The following is a 15,930-nucleotide window of genomic DNA, read 5'->3' on the forward strand; positions in this document are numbered from 1 at the left end:
TAGCTCCAACACCTGGCAATGTGCTGACTAGTCTTAATTTAGGAAAACAAGATTATTTGTTTATCACAGCTTTCTCTTAGCTGATCACTGTTTGCTAGGCCTCTGGTCTCTTGACCATACTCTGGACTTTGGGTCTGGAAAAGAGCTGGCACAATTCACATACCAGGTTGTTATATAAAATGCACATGGATTTTAACCCTTCAAAGGGCAAGGAAGAATAATGACCCCATACCAAGAACCTGGTTTTACCCCATTTATGAACTATTCTTATCTTAGCTGCTTGTCTTCATCACATGCTGGTGTTGTTTTAGCTGTGCGTATTGAAAGCGTACATCACTGTAACTTTTCCTTGTACACCTCCTAGGGCTCATCTCCATGGCAAGTTACTACACAGCAAGATGGGGTGTGAATCTGCAGCACACCTGCTAGTGTAACATCCCCTGTGGAACCCTGTCCAGCTCACTGAATGTCCTGGTTACTACTTGTAGAATGTCAAACCGCACTCCGCAACTTTCAGTGGTCTGTAGCAGTCTCCATGCAGGATGTTACTGCGTGGGAAACTGGTGCATCATATATTCACACCCTGGCTTGCCACACATAATTTGCCATCTAGAGTAGCCCTTAGAGACATGTTTTCAGATATTTCTGTGTATACTGAGAGCCCAGACCTTTCCCCCTTACTCTAAGAAGTCCTGTCCCAGGAACTCATTTACAGAACCGAGCCAATTGTGCCTTTGTTACCAGTCCATGTTGCACGGTGCAAAGCTGCTATATCCCAGGACCCTGGAAGCAGCTATCACACAACTGGCTGGTGTGGGGGTGGTGATTTGTTTGAGGAGGAGAAATTTACCCCAGAGTCATTGTCAGTCTTCTTACCTCCCCCACCCACAATTTTGGGGTAGTTTGCACTCCAGCCGTTGCTAGGATGGAGCACTATCTGTTGTCAGGAGAGTGCAGAGATAGAAATTTTGCCTGGCTCTTCAGAAAAAGTGCTGGGGGGAAAGCTCCATGCTCCCATCTTTCTTCTCCCGCATCGCCATGGAGAGGTCAGCCATAGTCTGACCCTCAGCGGGCAATGAGATGGACCTTAGAGCTTCCTATAATCATAACACAGCTGAGTAAATATGCATGCAGCTCTCAGCACAAATAGTGTATTTCACTCTCAAATTGTAACAGATTTATCTAGAGCTTGTCTATGTGAACTGTTTAGTTCATGGCAAGTTGAAGTGTGAATCCTACCCCACACTAGCCTGCTGCAGACTAACTGTCCCCTTGGACCCTGCTGACACGCATTAACAGTTCATTAGTGTGCTTTGATCTAGTCCTGTTTACAATAGAATGAGATCAATGCACAATACCAAACTGTTAATCCACATCAGCAGGGTTCATGCTGACAGTTGGCAGGCTAGTGCAGGGTAGCTACACTCCTCAGCTTGTTGCAAACTAAATATTCATGTAGAAAAGCCCTTAGTAATTCTGAAAATACAGCGTGTTAGGAATGACCAATGATTTAATATGCAGGCCTGCATTACTCATTTATTGTATTGTAATTTCTTCAAGCTTAACCATCAAGTATGGAGGGCAGAATACTTGGATGGTTTAAAGGCTGGTGTAAGTTACATCAGAAGATGGTCATTTACAAGAGAGACAAACTTCCAAGCACCTGTAACACTTTTCATGGATGCTCCCAAGTTGTATTTTAGGGGATCCTTGTATAAGAGTAACTAACTGTATCTAGCTCCCCCTCAGAGAGGGATGTCTGAACATTTCCAGCTATACTGGTTCTCTAGTTTTCCTTGGCTGTGAGTTCTGTTGCAAAACTGTTCTTACAAACTTTTCCCTAACATTTAACCTAAATGCCCCGTTTCAGCTCCAGCCCATTACCCCTTGTTCCGTATCCATTTACTAATGAACCTATTTTAATCCTTGCTCTCTTTTAATCATGTATTTGTATACAGTTGTCTTGTCTCTCTTTTACTCTTCTTTCTTCTCAACTGAATATGCTCACTTGTCTCAACCTTTTCCTAAGTGGGTTTCTATCATCTTTGTTGCTGTCCTCTGAACTCTCTCCGGTTTGTCACTATCTATAGTAACAAATTCCTCATTACAGAACAGCTTTGTAGCCTCTGGTGAACAATCCTCTAAGCAAAGCACATATTTTTGTAAAATTCAGACAGGATCAGGGGGCAAATAGTTCTCAGGCACCACACAACGCTGGCTGAAGAGATGTTAGAAAGGAGCTTAACTCACTTAAGGGTGACAGGGACATACAGATCTCATGAAATCATTGCTTAATAATACTTTTTTTTTTTGGAAACGATGTTCCATAAATTACATCTAGAACAGGACATTAACAGCAATAAATAATTCTAGTTTTCACTGCGTCATTCACAAACAGAATGGTACTTTTATAGTTTCATCCTGCTGTGTGGAATCTAGGCAACGGGGGCTCGGCTCCACTGGAACTTTTCCTCCTTCTCCAACCCTAAAGAAGCCAGTGATACCCAGGGTGGAACCCAAGAGGAGGGATTCAACTGCCTGCTATGGCCCCATTTCACAAACCCAGGCATGGGGGGGCAAGGTTGTCGCACACATCACTATGGCCATTCTGACTTTGCCTGGTACAGACACAGGCACAGGCAGCTATAACTTAGAGCAGACCCTAAGGCTGCCTGCGTTACACCAAGGGCTGTTTTGGCCCCTGCACCAGCCCAAAATCTGGAGGGCATGTGGAGCCTGCCCTTGGACCTCTCCCCCCTTGGCTGCACCAGCTGTGCTCCATCTCCTGGAAGTGCAGTACAGAAATTGATCCAAGCTCTCTTTTCTTTTACACTTCTGAGCAAACATTGAAATCAATGGGAGTTAGATAAGGATCTTTGAGGATCTGGGCCTAAGCAGCTTTGTCCCTTTAAATTCCAATGGGTCTTAGACTCCTGATCACTGAGATGCTTTTGAAAATGTTACCAAGTGAAAAATGGCGTAAAGAACAAGGAATGCGAGGGAACGTTGCCCTGCTTTAGCGAGAGTACACTTGGGCAGACACCAATAACTCCACCTAGGTGCTGGAACAGATCTTAAGAGGGGCACAGGCAGTGTGGTGCCTCATTAGAAATTTGAGGCACATACTTTGGGGTATATCCCTTCAGTTGTGTTTAATCTTTGTGCATTCCCTACGCCTTTCCTGCCCCTTGTGCTCTGGCGTGTAAAGGAGTGTGGGTGGCAAACGGACTTTGGCTCAGCATAGAAGAGTGCAGCTAGTGCTTAACCTTACTTGAACTCACATATCATCTCTATTCATGCGTAGTCTGGAACATAGAAACCCTTGTGCATCATGCACGCGCTTGTGGGACCAAGGCTGTGGTGTTATGCAAACTGCAGGAGCCGGAGAAAGGAAAGGGACTTTGATCTCAGGTCATATTCCAAAGATCGGTGTCCAAGGTGTATAGTTTCCTGATTGGAGGAAATGCCTCTTTTGTTGCTAGCCTGGCCTTCCTCTGGGCAAGACTCTCAGCAGGATGTAAACAACAGTATGGACGTTTTTATGGCAGCGCTAGTTAACCCCCACATGGTGCTCAGCTCTAACTAGTTATCAGCTTGAAGTTACATATTGTTGTTTTAACATGGGCACAAAGGAACCCAGACGCAGGGGTCGGCACCACCATGTTGCACAACAGACACTTGACAGAATTACTGTACTTAGTAACAGACATTGGAGGTGTCTGTCATTCAATCATTCCATTTTTTGAAAAATTACCATGGACTTCAAAATTTTTACCCTGGACGCTTGTGGCTGTGTACAGACACGTTGCTGACCCCTGCCCAGATGACATCCTGGCCATTCTCAGCTCAGCACAATTTCTGTTCATGGTTCCCCATGGTGGAAAATGAACTCTTTCCCGCTCTCCATAGGGGAAGGACTCCACTGTGGGACCAACCCTGAGATCGCTGGCATACTGTGACTAGAGATGGGCAAGAGATAGATCTGGCTTGCAAATAGATGCAAGGAGTCCAGTTTTCTGCTTTGCCAATCTCCCTCAACTTTCCATACTCTCCAAGCCAACTCAACTAGCTAACGTGGCTAGCCTTGCTGCATCTGCACTTGTGTGTCACTGAAGAGTAAAGATAAAAGGAAAAGAAATGTGTTGATTAACTGCTTTTTTTAAATTTCTTATTCATGTTATATGTAATTTACTTTGTGAATGCAGTGGATTTTTTTTTATTTCCCTAGGCAAAAACATGTATGTCAGTTTTCCCTTGGTTTAATAACCTAAATAAACAAGATGGAGTTAAAGACAGATCAGTCCTTCTGAGTGCAGTAGGCCTGCAGGAGGTGCTGTGAGCCTATGTGAAACTGACATCTATTTCTCTGCCTGGAAATACAAAAAAATAAAATAAAAAGTGTTTGTGAACTGTCTCCTAATTTGCATTACAAAATGAAATGCAAATAACTGCCACACTGTCTGTGTTACCTTCAGCGTTTCAAAATCTATTTTAATTTGAAGCATTTCTTTAATTTGGGTAATTACCATTAAAAAAGGGGGAAAAAACCAAAACACAACAATTTTTTTTCCAATGAAATTTTCAGAGCTTCTGTTTTTTGCTTGTCCTGATTACTCATTTTCTCTTTTGTTTTCTGTTTTTGTTCTTTATTTTCCTTACCTACCTGCTGAATCACGCCATCAAATCAACATACAATGCGAAAACCATGTCTCCGTCTGTATGTTGTGCACCTGCTGCTCAAAAAATAATTTGTAAATAATCTTGCAAATATTCATCCATGAAAACATCACATATAGGAAACGGTTGGTTCCATTGAATTTAAACAATTATTTAATTCTCTGCTTTTATTTTCTCTTGGTTTATTATTATTTTTATTTTTAATTTTATTTCATTTTGATGAGATTTCTGATTGCACTAGTGGAAAGCCTCACTGTATGTCTGCAGCGTGCCTCACAACTGGCTTCTCTTGTGCATCTTCTTTCCATTGGCTACTTGGTGGCATGAGGCACATAAAGTTACCAATAGCCCATTTTTTGCTGTTTGTTGTTTCTCTTGATAACAATAAAGGGGAAACTGACACTTGCTTTATTTTCATGGAGGACTGAATAAGTGTTAGAAGGATACCTGCTTTCATATGACTTGGAGTAGGGAAGATTGTTTGGCTTGGGAAATCTTTATTTTGCAGGTGATAGAATCAGATTTAAGGTTCTAAGCAACCACTATTTTATAGTGAGATTTGTTGGACTTTGTGAAAAAGGAAGTAGTGCATTTAAAAGGACAATGCCAGGTGCTTTAAATCCACAGTTTAACTTTGATTGAAAGGCAAAGATTTTTAGTGAAGCTGATATAGAATTAATTGAATTAAATTCATTGAATTAAAAAGAGGTTAGTAAAAACATTGACTTTGTTTGGCTTTGAACGTCCACTGCAAAGCCAACAGGCTCCCATTTTGCCATCACGTGAGATCTAGAAGAAGACAGTGACTAGCGACAAAAGTGAAGCATTCTAAATAAAATAAATGAGGCTGGGGTTGCAAAAAAGGCTGAAAGGAGTTAGGAATCCAAATCCCATTGAAACTCAATCAGTGTTAGGTGCCTAACTCCCATTGGCTTATAGAAAATCCAAGCATAGACTGTTTTCTTTGCCCAAGATGAGCAAATACAAAAAGCAAGCCATTTAGACTGTGAAAAATACATTTGTAATAATCCCAGGTGGTATTAGTAACACAGCTAAGGAAATGGGTTTATTAAAAATACATGCATTTTATCTGGTAGCATCACTTTAGCTGTGTTAGTTTTCCATCTGGATTTTCTGTTGCACAGTTGCGGTTTTCTCCAGAGATTAAGTTAGCTTTGGCCTCCATGGCAGACGGCAAACACACACATTCCATAACCATTTAATGCAGGGTCGTGGGAGGAAGTCGTCTTCTGGGAAGCAATAGAGAAGAAAAAGCAATGTAAAGTTCAAATGATGCCTTTCTAGAATTTTCATGGTGAAATCTGAAAGGCGCATTCTTGATGCGCTTTACAGTAACTTGAATTATTACCGCAGTGATGGTATAAGGCCATGATTGCACTACCCAATTTGTGTGGGCAAAAGCAGGTTCTGAATGTACGACACACGAGTGCACAATTTATTCTCGTACAACTTGGTCACCCATGTGTGAGAATGTGAGCCTTGGTACTACCAGTGGTGCATCTTAATGGTTGAGATCCTGATCGTCCATGGGCTGAACCTGACATGCTTGTGGAATCCCCTTGAATTCACTTTCTAGGATCAGGGCCACAGCAAACAACATGCCTGAAATGACAGAACCCCTGAACACACACATAGATGGGGTGAAATCCTGGCCCTCTTGACTTCAGCAAGAGTTCTCTACTGACTTCAATGAAGCCAACACTTCATCCAAGGTCTGGTCATTTCCCCTTAATGTTGATAGAGTCACGTGCATTTTGGAAGACCATCCCCTTCTCTCTGCACATTTCAGACTGTTCACACACTCATTCTTAGTGATGTAGCTGAAATGTTAGTTCCCAACTGTCACCCCCACAGCGCAGTAAAGGCTCCCCGAGATATCCCAATCACAGCCCTGAAGACCCAAATGCTGACCTCTGTCCTCAAGGCCAAATTCCTGGCACATGCAGTGCATGGCTTTGGAAAAGCCATTATTCTGAAGGAAGACAGCTAGCGTGTCTGCAGTGAAGACGCAGCAGCGTGGGCCGTCCAAGCTTATCAGGAATCCTGGCAACGTACTCAGGTTGCTGGTCCAGGCCATGACCTGAGACATAGCATCTTCACTGCTGTATTGATCCACGGTAGGCTAAAGTCAGTGCTGGTATGCCTACCTGAGCTGCAGCCACACCTCTAACAGTGGAGTAGACATACCCTAAAGCTACAATCCATTTGTTTTTTGTTATATCTCTGGGCCAAATTCAGTTTTGACAGTGTTGGCATAAGTTAGCTGACAGAAAAAAACAGGCACTAATGTAATTTTCATTGATTTCATCATTCTGTTAGCTGTAACGAACATTGATACGATAGTCCGTGGGAATTAATTCAGTTGTGGCATAAGGCGTCACAACTGCCATTTCAAATAAAAGCTGCTGGAATTCACTTAGCCAGTTATTTTGCTGCCAATACCCAGAGCAGAATAAAATACAGATGGCTTTTCTGCATCTTTACTGCCTCTGCTGACACTGCCAACAGTTTAGCTGTTTGCAAATGAAGCCGAGATGATGCTGTAGCTGCAGAAGGAGCAGATTTGGACAATAGCAGGATACCATATTTGTGGTCACTTTGCTGCTTTTAAATATGGTAAAGGATATGATATCACAGGAATGGGCAAAAGCTAATACTTCAAAATAATGTCACCCTGTTCAGTCTTCAGCACCTGTGCAACAGAAAAAAGGGGATAGCAAGAAGGAAACAAATAATCCACGGGATTGACATTCGTGCGTCACGCATAGTTAATTCAAGGGAAAATCAACGCAAAAACCATTGAGCACAAGAAATATTGCAATGTGGAGTTTCCCCTTTAATTGCATGCAATTCTAATAACTGCTGAGGCACTTTTGCCAATGAGGGGCAGGTTTTCTACACAGTGTGCTGGGGGTAACACACACGCAATACCGCTTTGATTATCACAGTTGTGTGTGTAATGTTACCAACCAGTGAATAGCATGGAGAACCGTCCCTCAAAAACTTTGTAACTCTTGATACAGTAGGATTTTCCTGGGTCTCTGGTGATCCCCCTCTAGGCTGTTCATTTTATTACAATTTGTGAAATGGTGGCAAGTATGTTGGAAAAGCAGATGTTGAGCCTGGGTCTGATACTTACTGTATCAATGGGAGTTAAGGGCCTGATTCTCCAAAGTCATGCACCTTATGTGGTCAGATGGGGCCTGATCCAACACCTTCTAATAAGGTGGAGTCTTTCTATTGACTTCATTAGGCTTTGGATCAGGCACCCCAATTCCAGTGGTGATATGTACCCCCACTATGCACAGAGGCAAGTGATCACTCAAGATCTTAGACCGTGTGTTTAGGTTGGAGACTAGATTAAATCAATGACGTTCGGATATATTTACATTGTTGTGTAACCACAGTCAGAATCTGACTCCTGTCCATAGATGGCCTTTAATGCTGAGCTGAGCTCTGCTAGGTATTTCATGAAGGAGCAACAACCTAGAGAAAAGTGTAATTTTAAGAAATAATCTTTGAATCCTCTGCTCTGTTTTGCTAACCTTGACGAGCCCAGGAGAATCCTTGCTTGCATTTTGCCTGCCATGAGCTGCCTTCCGTTGTAGACCAGAAATAGCTCTGTGTTGTCTGCTCTTTCATTGAACATCTCTGTGCTTTTCTCTTTTCTCTTTATTTTAGGGTTGAGTCTGACATACAGTATATGCCTAACTCTGAGCTGCTTGCCTTTTAAACACAAACCAAGTGCATGTCTGAAACTGATTCCGTGAACCAGTTGGTAGTCTTGGTGGAATGCAGCACCATTGGCCCAATTGCTGAGCTGGCATTTAAATAAGTGAATAGATAAAACAAGTGCCTAAAAACTCAGCATGAGCTGTGCACCCAAATTAACAAGAGCTTTCAGTCACTTTAATCTGAGCAGGTATCTTGTGGTAAAAGATGATGAGGGGGAGGGATGGAACAAGGGGAAGACTATAATGATTCATCTTTAGCTACAAGGCCTCCTTATGATTGTGTCACCCCCTCCATTGCTTAATACTAGGTGGGATTTTATGTAGTTAACCTCGTCAAATTAATTCCTGTGGTTAAATTTTCACATTCATGATATTTGGAATCAGCCCAGGCCGGGGGACTTTTTTTTTTTTTTTTATCTACTTAGATTCCCCCAGGCCCTGCTATTTTAATGTTTGCATGTTTTCTTTTGGAAAGACCCCACTCTAGATTAGCTCGTTAGATGAGCTATTTTCTGTCAAATAAAAGAAAGTGGAAGGGAGAAGGAGAATCAACCAAAACAATCAAATGAAAATGAAAATCCCTGGCATTTCTTTGATCCACCTTAAAAGGGATATTTATGAATCATTAATAAGTCAGCAGGCTCCTAAGGGCAACCCCTGCTGCTGAACATTCAGCCTTCTCTCCATTCACTCTAGTCTACAAATGATCGTGCTCCTAAAGATAACAATCATGCCCTAGCAATGCTTGTCAGCAAGGCTCCTGTCCTATCACCTGTTGTGTAAATATCTCTAAAAGATGGGCGCTTTAAAGTGGATTGGCTGATCTCTTCCTTTGTCCTGGAAGAGGCTAATGGTGCCCACTGTCTTAGACTCCCTTGGCTTACATTGATTCACTCTAATAAAAATAAAACCCAAGGCTTCAAAACAGTCCCACTCCATAGCAAATAACAATACTGCACCATCGCCTTTCCGTAACGGCTTGGGGAAACCTGCTTTGCATAAAGAAAACAAGAATCCAAAGAAAAGCACGTGAGGGCCATTTTTCTATTTATTATTATTTACCCACTAGCCGAGGGAGGGGCTTTTGTAGAGAGGGGTTTTCTCAGACTTACTGCATGTGGAGTGATCTGCACTGACGAATGTTTCTTTTGGAAGGTTTTCTGGTGGCCGATTTGCTGCTTAGATCGTGAAGCCGGTAATTTTAATTTCTTTTTTGCGGGCTGTGGTTTCTAGTCGCGTTAATTTCTGAAGGACACAAAACCTTTACTTTCCACAGGACAACTTCATCAACCTCAGCTTCCTGCGGCTCTTCCGGGCAGCCAGACTTATCAAACTGCTTCGCCAGGGTTACACCATCCGCATTCTGCTCTGGACATTTGTACAGTCTTTTAAGGTGAGTGGCAGCCGGGCTCGCGAGCCAAGCGGGATCAGATAATGCTTTGCACTTCTGTAGCATCTTCAAGATGAGGACCTCAAATAGTAAAGGGCTAAGCTTTTCAGCATCCCTAGAAGGCCATTCTCAGATAACCTTTCTGTAAAATGGGTAATTAACTTGACAAAGGTCCTCCTTGGTCTGATTTTCAGAAGCACTAAGTACCCCTAACATCTGACAACAGTGGATCCTGCTGGCGCTCAACACATTGGAAAATCAGCCCCAGTTGCAGACCCAGAAATAAAGCGCAGGAGTGCAACATTCCAGTCTCTATCTGCTACAAAACCTCTTCTGGAATGTAACAGCGGCGAAAACAGCAGTGGTCTACAGATATTTAGTAGGGCTTTCCAAAACCTATAGAAGGTAGAGAATGAGTGGTGCTTGTTTGGATTTTAATTCTGTAGAAGGGCTGTGATTAAATTCTGTAGACTAGGAAGACTATCATTTTCTCCTAAATTCTATAGGGATGTCTCAGTGTAGTCACCAGACCATCTGCAATAATAATATTTAGCATATATTATTACTGATTGTTTCTACTGTGGTAGAGGCCCCAGCCTCATGGTGCTAGGTGCTGTATGAACACACAAGTAAAAGATGCCCCAAAGATCTTACATTCTCCTGTAGCCAAGGACTCAAAGTGCAGACCTATCCATTATCTCACATCCACATGCAGTTAACTGCATTTTTCCCTACCCTGACTTAGGTACATCCACTGAGTTACAGCAGAGTGTGTGATGTATTGCTCTGTATGTCTATGTATCATCTGTCAGGCTTTCTACTGTGTATATAGCTTCCCTCTAGCTTGAGGTCTTACAGCTGCAGCTTTAGATCATTGCATGGAAGTTTTTGCTGCAGGAGCTCTCCTGAGTACAGGTTTATTTTATCTGGGGGCTTTCATGCAAACTGCCCGCCTGCAAATGCCTTACAGAGTTAATCCATAAATAACTGCAAAGCGAAAGTGAAGTCCAGAGGGAGCATGTTTTTAACTGTGTTTTGGAATGTGATGTGGAGTCAGTGAGGCAGGATATTCCCGGTAGCAGAAACTTCCTCCAAAAGTAGCAAGAGAGAGTGAAGGGTATATGGTCAAAGGAGCAAAGAATCCTATGGCACCTTATAGACTAACAGACATTTTGGAGCATGAGCTTTCGTGGGTGAATACCCACTTCGTCAGATGCATGTAGTGGAAATTTCCAGGGGCAGGAATATATATGCAGGCAAGCTAGATATAATGAGATTAGTTCAATCAGGGAGGATGAGGCCCTGTTCTAGCAGTTGAGGTGTGAAAACCAAGGGAGGAGAAACTGGTTAATTGATAACCATTCACAGTCTTTGTTTAATCCTGAGCTGATGGTGTCAAATTTGCAGATGAACTGAAGCTCAGCAGTTTCTCTTTGAAGTCTGGTCCTGAAGTTTTTTTGCTGCAGGATGGCCACCTTAAGGTCTGCTATAGTGTGGCCAGGCAGGTTGAAGTGCTCTCCTACAGGTTTTTGTATATTGCCATTCCTTATATCTGATTTGTGTCCATTTATCCTTTTCCATAGAGACTGTCCAGTTTGGTCGATGTACATAGCAGAGGGGCATTGCTGGCATATGATGGTGTATATTACATTGGTGGACATGAAGGTGAATGAACCGGTGATGGTGTGGCTGATCTGGCTAGGTCCTGTGATGGTGTCGCTGGTGTAGATGTGTGGGCAGAGTTGGCATCGAGGTTTGTTGCATGGATTGGTTCCTGAGCTACAGTTACTACGGTGTGGTGTGCAGTTACTGGTGAGGATATGTTTCAGGTTGGCAGGTTGTCTGTGGGCAAGGACTGGCCTGCCACCCAAGGCCTGTGAAAGTGTGGGGTCATTGTCGAGGATGAGTTGTAGATCCCTGATGATGCGTTGGAGGGGTTTTAGCTGGGGACTGTATGTGATGGCCAGTAGAGTCCTGTTGGTTTCTTTCTTGGGTTTGTCTTGCAGTAAGAGGCTTCTGGGTACACGTCTGGCTCTATTGATCTGTTTCCTTATTTCCTCTTGCAGGTATTGTAGTTTTGAGAATGCTTGGTGGAGATTTTGTAGGTGTTGGTCTCTGTTTGAGGGGTTAGAGCAGATGCGGTTGTACCTCAGTGCTTGGCTGTAGACAATGGATTGTGTGATGTGCCTGGGATGGAAGCTGGAGGCATGAAGGTAGGCATAGCAGTCTGTAGGTTTTCGGTATAGGGTGGTGTTAATGTGACCATCACTTATTTGCACTGTCGTGTCTAGGAAGTGGACCTCCTGAGTAGATTGGTCCAGGCTGAGGTTGATGGTGGGGTGGAAGCTGTTGAAATCGTGGTGGAATTTTCCAGAGTCTACTTCCCATGGGTCCAGATGATGAAGATGTCATCAATGTAGCATAGGTAGAGAAGGGGTGTGAGTGGACGAGAGCTGAGGAAGCGTTATTCCAGTCGGCCATAAAAATATTGGCATATTGTTGGGCCATGCGGGTGCCCATAGTGGTGCCACTGATCTGGAGATATATATTGTCATCAAATTTTAAATAGTTGTGTGTGAGGATAAAAGCACAGAGCTCAGCAGCCAGTTGTGCTGTGGCATCATCAGGGATACTGTTCCTGACAGCTTGTATTCCATCTGTGTGTGGGATGTTTGTGTAAAGAGCCTCTACATCCGTAGTGGCTAGGATGGTGTTTTCTGGAAGGTCACCAATGCATTGTAGTTTCCTCAGGAAATCCGTGGTGTCACGGAGATAGCTGGGAGTGCAGGTGGCATAGGGTCTGAGTAGAGAGTCCACATATCCAGACAGTCCTTCAGTGAGAGTGCCAATGCCCGAGATGATGGGGCGTCCAGGATTTCCGGGTTTGTGGATCTTGGGTAGTAGATAGAATAACCCTGGTCGGGGCTCTGAGGGTATGTTGATTTGTTCCAGTATTAGTGTAGGGAGTGTCCTGAGTAGATGATGCAGTTTCTTAGTGTATTCTTCAGTGGGATCTGAGGGAAGTGGCCTGTAGAATTTGGCATTGGAGAGTTGTCTGGCAGCCTCCTTTTGGTAGTCAGACCTGTTCATGATGACAACAGCACCTCCTTTATCAGCCTCTTTGATGATAATATCAGGGTGGTTTCTGAGGCTGTGGATGGCATTGCGTTCTGCACGACTTAGATTATGAGGCAAGCGATGTTGTTTTTCCACAATTTCTGCCTGTGCACGTCGGCGGAAGCATTCAATGTATAGGTCCAGACTGTCATTTCGACCCTCAGAAGGAGTCCATGTGGAGTTCTTCTTCTTGTGCTGTTGGTAGGAGGGTACCTGTGTATCAGTGCGCTGTTCAGTGTTGTCCTGAAAGTATTCTTTGAGTCGGAGATGGTGAAAGTAGGCTTCCAGATCGCCGCAGAACTGTATCATGTTGGTGGGGGTGGCAGGGCAGAAAGAGAGTCCCCGATGGCAAAGGCATTGCCAGATGGCTAAGGAAAGTGGGAAAGGATTGTTGAGAGGACCTGAGAGCAAGAGAAGGGTTATGAGGGAGGCTGGAGCGAGCCCCACTGTGGGATTTAAAAACAAGGTTTTGAAATAAATGGGAAGGTGTCAGAGGATGGAGATGGGGATAGTGTCACTAGGCTCCTTTATTCATGTGAGAAGGAAGGCAGCAGTATGCTGTACAGGCTGCAGCCTGGAGAGCTGGAACTTGAGTTCATTACAAGGAGATTGTATTTAAAGTCCTTGGAGAGACCGCGGGGCAGGCAAACTGGTGGTTTCAAATATGCCTTCAACATTTCCGCTCTCACCTAGACGTCAGACCGTGTAATTAAAGAGTCTGTTGCTATGGCTGGTGTGCTTTAAAATAAGCACCCCATGACGTTTGTTTAACAGCACTTTCCTTAAGGACTCAATCTATGGGCTGGGTGGGGAGGGTTTTAGTCTATCACAGCTACATCAGCCAGTTTAAAACTACCCAGGAACATCTCTCACCCTTGGACTGAGAACGTGCCTCCTCTGAAGTAAACCGGTGCCCACAGAATGGTGGAAGAGGTGGGCTTGTAGTTAAAATACAAGAGTGGGACTCAGGAGACACTGGGTCTGGATCAACCTCTGCCACAGACAGAACAAGTCACCCAGATCTTGAGCAAGTCACCTGGCCTGGTCTTGAGAGAGAGAAAGAGAGAGAGAGCTGCAGCTGCATGAGCCAAGCGTTCTGGCTGAATTTCTAAGAGAGCCGGATAGTCACAAGATCGCTAGTAATATCTGTAATGATACAGGCCAAAGTCAGAAGATCCAAAACATTTGGGGGGCAAGAGAATCATAGAATATCAGGGTTGGAAGGGACCTCAAGAGGTCACCTAGTCCAACCCCCTGCTCAAAGCAGGGCCAATCCCCAATTAAATCATCCCAGCCAGGGCTTTGTCAAGCCTGACCTTAAAAACCTCTAAGGATGGAGATTCCACACCTCCCTAGGGAACCCATTCCACTGCTTCACCACCCTCCTAGTGAAAAAGTTTTTCCTAATATCCAACCTAGACCTCCCACACTGCAACTTGAGACCATTGCTCCATGTTCTGTCATCTACTACCACTGAGAACAGTCTAGATCCATCCTCTTTGGAACCCCCTTTCAGTTGAAAGCAGCTATCAAATCCCCCCTCATTCTTCTCTTCTGCAGACTAAACAATCCCAGTTCCCTCAGCCTCTCCTCATAAGTCATGTGCTCCAGCCCCCTAATCATTTTTGTTGCCCTCCGCTGGACTCTTTCTGATTTTTCCACATCCTTCTTGTAGTGTGGGCCCCAAACTGTACACAGTACTCCAGATGAGGCCTCACCAATGTCAAATAAAGGGGAATGATCACATCCCCTGATCTGCTCGCAGTGCTCCTGCTTATACAGCCAAAAATGATGTTAGCATTCTTGGCAACAAGGCACACTGTTGACTCATATCCAGCTTCTTGTCCACTGTAACCCCTAGGTCCTTTTCTGCAGAACTGCTGCCTAGCCACTTGGTCCCTAGTCTGTAGCAGTGCATGGGATTCTTCCGTCCTAAGTGCAGGACTCTGCACTTGTCCTTGTTGAACCTCATCAGGTTTCTTTTGGCCCAATCCTCTAATTTGTCTAGGTCCCTCTGTATCCTGTCCCTACTCTCCATCGTTATCTACCACTCCTCCTAGTTTAGTGTCATCTGCAAACTTGCTGAGGGTGCAGTCCATGCCATCCTCCAGATCATTAATGAAGATATTGAACAAAACCCGCCCCAGGACCGACCCTTGGGGCACTCTGTTTGATACCAGCTGCCAACTAGACAAGGAGCCGTTGATCACTACTTGTTGAGCCCGACGATCTAGCCAGCTTTCTATACACTTTATAGTCCATTCATCCAGCCCATACTTCTTTAACTTGTTGGCAAGAATACTGTGGGAGACCATATTAAAAGCTTTGCTAAAGTCAAGGAATAACGCGTCCACTGCTTTCCCCTCATCCACAGAGATGGCCTTGTATGGAGAAACTGCACTCTGCTTAATATATGACCCTATCCAAGACTGATTGATTTGACCTGGAAACTGAAGTGCGTGTCCACTGCCTGCTGATAATACACTGTACTTCTGTAGCAACTTTCATCCGAGGGACTCAGTAAGCACTGCAGACATGAATGAACGTGTCCTCACCGCTCCATCCTGAGGCAGATAAGGATTGTTACCCACTTTGGCCCAAGTGGTTCTCTGATTTTCAGGGTCTTGCAGGTTGTTTCTGTTGGAAGGAGAAATCGACGATGGAGTCAGGTATATTCATTGGTATGATCCTGTTTACTTGCAAGGAATGTCCCAAGTCCTGTTTCCAGGATCACAGTAGGAATCAAACAGCAGGAGACAGGTTCTTTGCTCGCAGTATCCAAGCCTCTTTCTAGCCAGCACTCAGCCCAAAAGGGCTCTCTCTCAGGTCTTTCCCAGGGTCCCACCACAAGTGCTTCCCTGGCAGTCTGTCAGGCTCCCTTGTTGCCTTCTCCGAGCTTCTGAAGTGTTTCTCCTGCTCCTCTCTCTCTCTCTGTCTCTCACCCATGGCTGCAATCAAATCAGTCCCCTACCTCTGCTTTTGTTATCTGAA

The 15,930-nt window shown here is 44.1% G+C and overlaps 1 protein-coding gene across 16 annotated transcripts in view; it reads left to right on the plus strand.

Moving 5' to 3' along the window:
- CACNA1B (calcium voltage-gated channel subunit alpha1 B) overlaps positions 1–15,930 on the plus strand; it is a 507,473-nt gene that overhangs the window by 417,915 nt on the left and 73,628 nt on the right. For 12 of the 16 annotated variants that reach the window (XM_030535592.1, XM_030535597.1, XM_030535598.1 and 9 more), the window contains 2 exons: positions 4,797–4,802; positions 9,709–9,825. In XM_030535592.1, the coding sequence (XP_030391452.1) occupies positions 4,797–4,802; positions 9,709–9,825 (123 nt within the window). The remainder of the gene's footprint in view (positions 1–4,796; positions 4,803–9,708; positions 9,826–15,930) is intronic. The other 4 variants (XM_030535593.1, XM_030535602.1, XM_030535596.1 and 1 more) reach the window with 1 other exon arrangement.

This window comes from Gopherus evgoodei, chromosome 16 (assembly GCF_007399415.2).
Source record: "Gopherus evgoodei ecotype Sinaloan lineage chromosome 16, rGopEvg1_v1.p, whole genome shotgun sequence".
In the NCBI taxonomy this organism is placed as follows: Eukaryota; Metazoa; Chordata; order Testudines; family Testudinidae; genus Gopherus; species Gopherus evgoodei.